Source organism: Orycteropus afer, unplaced genomic scaffold (assembly GCF_000298275.1).
Source record: "Orycteropus afer afer isolate SDZICR_OR568_19922 unplaced genomic scaffold, OryAfe1.0 scaffold00130, whole genome shotgun sequence".
Classification (NCBI taxonomy): domain Eukaryota; kingdom Metazoa; phylum Chordata; class Mammalia; order Tubulidentata; family Orycteropodidae; genus Orycteropus; species Orycteropus afer.
This window is the reverse complement of record NW_006921717.1, coordinates 5,037,580-5,040,544: the sequence shown is the minus strand read 5'-3', so window position 1 is coordinate 5,040,544 and position 2,965 is coordinate 5,037,580. Positions and strand designations below refer to the sequence as shown.

At 57.1% G+C, this 2,965-nt stretch overlaps 1 protein-coding gene across 1 annotated transcript in view; it reads left to right on the top strand.

Annotated features, from left to right (window-relative positions):
• The window catches only part of DNAJC4 (DnaJ heat shock protein family (Hsp40) member C4), a 4,118-nt gene extending 1,378 nt beyond the window's left edge, over positions 1–2,740 (top strand). The window contains exons 2-6 of the mRNA XM_007944988.1: positions 3–45; positions 688–872; positions 960–1,121; positions 2,458–2,544; positions 2,635–2,740. Coding sequence (XP_007943179.1) covers positions 3–45; positions 688–872; positions 960–1,121; positions 2,458–2,544; positions 2,635–2,740 — 583 coding nt within the window. The remainder of the gene's footprint in view (positions 1–2; positions 46–687; positions 873–959; positions 1,122–2,457; positions 2,545–2,634) is intronic.
• Positions 2,741–2,965: the final 225 nt, after the last annotated feature.

The window sequence follows — 2,965 nt, the reverse complement described above, 5'->3', positions numbered from 1 at the left end:
AGCCCTGAAGAAGTTAAACGAGCTTTCTTCACCAAGTCCAAAGAGGTACCTGTGCCGCTGAGGGGGGAAGGGGAAGTCTGAGCCAGATGGGGATGCGTTCCAAGTTCCCAGGAATGGAGGTGGGTCCCAGGATGGTGCCACATTCCCTCAGCCTCCAAGGTCGGGAGTGAGAGGTGCCTGAAGCCAGGGAGTCTGGGCCAGGTGGGAGGGGTTCTGTCTGAGGGACCGGGCTTGGTTCTCTGGACCTACCTGTCCACCGTTGACTGAGAAGGCCTCTTACTCAACTCAACTGCCATTGAGTCGATTCTGACTCATAGCGACCCGTCTTTGGGTTTCCGAGGCGGTGTGTCTCCAGAAGTAGACTGCCCAGATTTCCTTCCGAGGAGTGGCTGGTGGGTTTGAACCGCCAGCCTTCTAGTTAGCAGTCAAATGCCTTAGTCACGACACCACCAGAGCTCCTTGAGAAGGCCTGGACCAGGGTGTACGGTGAGAGCTGAGGCTGGCAGCCAGGGAGGGCTTGAACAGGGTAGGGCCAGTTGTCCATGCTTCCTGGCTCTGGCCTTCCAGAGGTGGGTCACTGCCCAACCAGGGCCTCTGGGAGTGACGTGAGCCCTTGTAGGTGGACATCGTTGAGATAGGTCCTGGGAGCATGGAAAGGGGCATGAAAGGAGGCCTGCTCCACCCCAGCTGCACCCCGACCGGGACCCTGGGAACCCGGCCCTGCACAACCGCTTTGTGGAGCTGAGTGAGGCATACCACGTGCTCAGCCATGAGCACAGCCGCCGCAACTACGACCACCTGCTCCGTTCGGTGAGGCCCCCAAAGTCTCCAGGAACGGCAGCCCATCCTAGACCGGCCCAGCAAGCACGCAGGTACAGCTTCCTGCCCCCAGCTCATCCCTCCAGGTCTCCGCAGAACCCTATCCTCATGCCGTGCCTCCTCCCTTTTTCTCCCAGCAGCTCCTGGGAGCCCCCCAATGCACAGTACTGGGCCCAGTTCCATGCTGTGAGGCCGCAGGGGCCTGAGGCGCGGAAACAGCAACAGAGACGCAACCAGCAGGTGCTGGGGTACTGCGTCCTGTTCATGCTGGCGGGCATGGGCCTGCATTACATCGCCTTCAGGTGCCTCCAGCCTCCCCTGGTGGCGGGTGTGGGCAGGCGGGTTGGGGACTCGGTGAGCTCAGCAGGCCATCCCCATGGTCCCTTGGTCCCCAATCTTGGTTCCTCAAGCTAAGAACTTCATTAAACTTTTTTTTCCCCCAATTTCTATTGTGCTTTGGGTGAACGTTGACAGAGCAATTTATTTTCATACAGTAGTTCATACACATTTTGTTCCATGACATTGACCGCAATCCGCACAATGTAACAGCTCTCTTGGCAGTTGCTTCCTCTAGTTACCTCTTCCCTGTGTTCTTCCCTCCCCTGCATTCTCACCCTGCAGGCTACCTCCCTGTGCAAACACTGCCCTTCTGTTCTCTCAGGATTGATCTGATCTCTCTAGAGTGTATCTACTTGATGTAAATGTTTACCTCCTACGCCTGTGTATTGCTTGGCTGCAGGCCACAAGAGTGAGTTCACTTCCAGACCTGGAGTGGCCATGTCTCAGAGGTCTTACCGGGCTCTATCAGACTAGCAAACCTGTTTTTTTTTTTTTTTTAAATGATTTTGAGTTTTGTTAAGAACTTCATTAAACTCTTCACTAAGCTCTCTGGAGCCTCTTAGTTGGCCAAAGCAGCGGTGCTGACATTGCCCTTCTCCATTTTCCATCATCTGAATGTAATTCTTTGGTGCTGGCTGCTCTTGGAGCAAACCAAAACCGTGAGCAAGAAGCACATGCATTCACTGGCCTCCCTAGCACTGTCCTCACCTGCTGCTTGTAGTTGCTGGCTCCTGGCCACGCCCACTCCCACGGCCTTGGCAAGCTCAGGAGGGGACAGTCTGCAGCAGACACCCCCAGGCCGGTGCCCACCGCCAGCAGCCTGCCTGGTGCAGGGATAGGGTTAGATGGACAGCCCGCTCTGGTCTCCTACAAGGATGATTCTATCTTTAGCGGGTCAGCCAGGGACCTGGGTTGCCACTGGAGCCTAGACAAGCACCGGCCCACTCTGTGCCCCTTCCCCACCTACCGCAGGCAGGGTTAGGCTGAAGTAGCACATACGTAAAGCTAGATGGACTGGAAGGAGCTCTGGTGGTGTAGTGCCTAAGGCATTTGACTGCCAACCAGAAGGCTGGCAGTTCAAACCCACCAGCCACTCCTCGGAAGGAAGATGGGGCACTCTACTTCTGCAGTGAAACTGCCTCGGAAACCCAAGGAGGGGTCGCTATGAGTCAGATCTGATTCTTCGATGGCAGTGAGGTTTTTTGTTTAATTTTTGGTTTTAGGTGGAACGGAGGGGAACAGGACTTGGGGGACAGCAGGAATGGGGAGCCGGGGTTAATTGCAAACTACCTCTTCCAGGAAGCTGCAGCAGGTGCATCGGAGCTTCATGGACGAAAAGGACCGGCTCATCACTGCCATCTACAATGACACGCGGGCCCGGGCCAGGTCTGTTCCTGCTCCCTCCAGCCCCCTCCTCACTATCTTGGCACCACTCTCCTGGGTCCCTGCCCCAGCCAATCGGTGCTCTCTCCTCAGGGCCAACAGAGACAGACTCCAGCAGGAGCGACTACAGAAACAGCAGTTGCCCTTGCCAGGGTCTCCCCAGAGCCCTGGGATCGTTACTCCTGGCGCTGACCCCTGAAGGACGCCTGGCCGCGGGCCTGCAGCGTGTGCCCTCCTTGCCTTCCTTCCAGGGCCCCCCACTCCTCAAAACGTCTGCAATAAAGTCATTTTCGGTCTTCTCGTGTGGTTCCCTCCTTCAGCCTGCAGCAGGCCCCTTCCCTCCCCTCCTCATTCTGGCTGTGGCGACCCAGGAGCCCGGCCCCTGGGCGGTGCGTCTTCTTTCCCTTGCTGTGGCGGGAGGGGG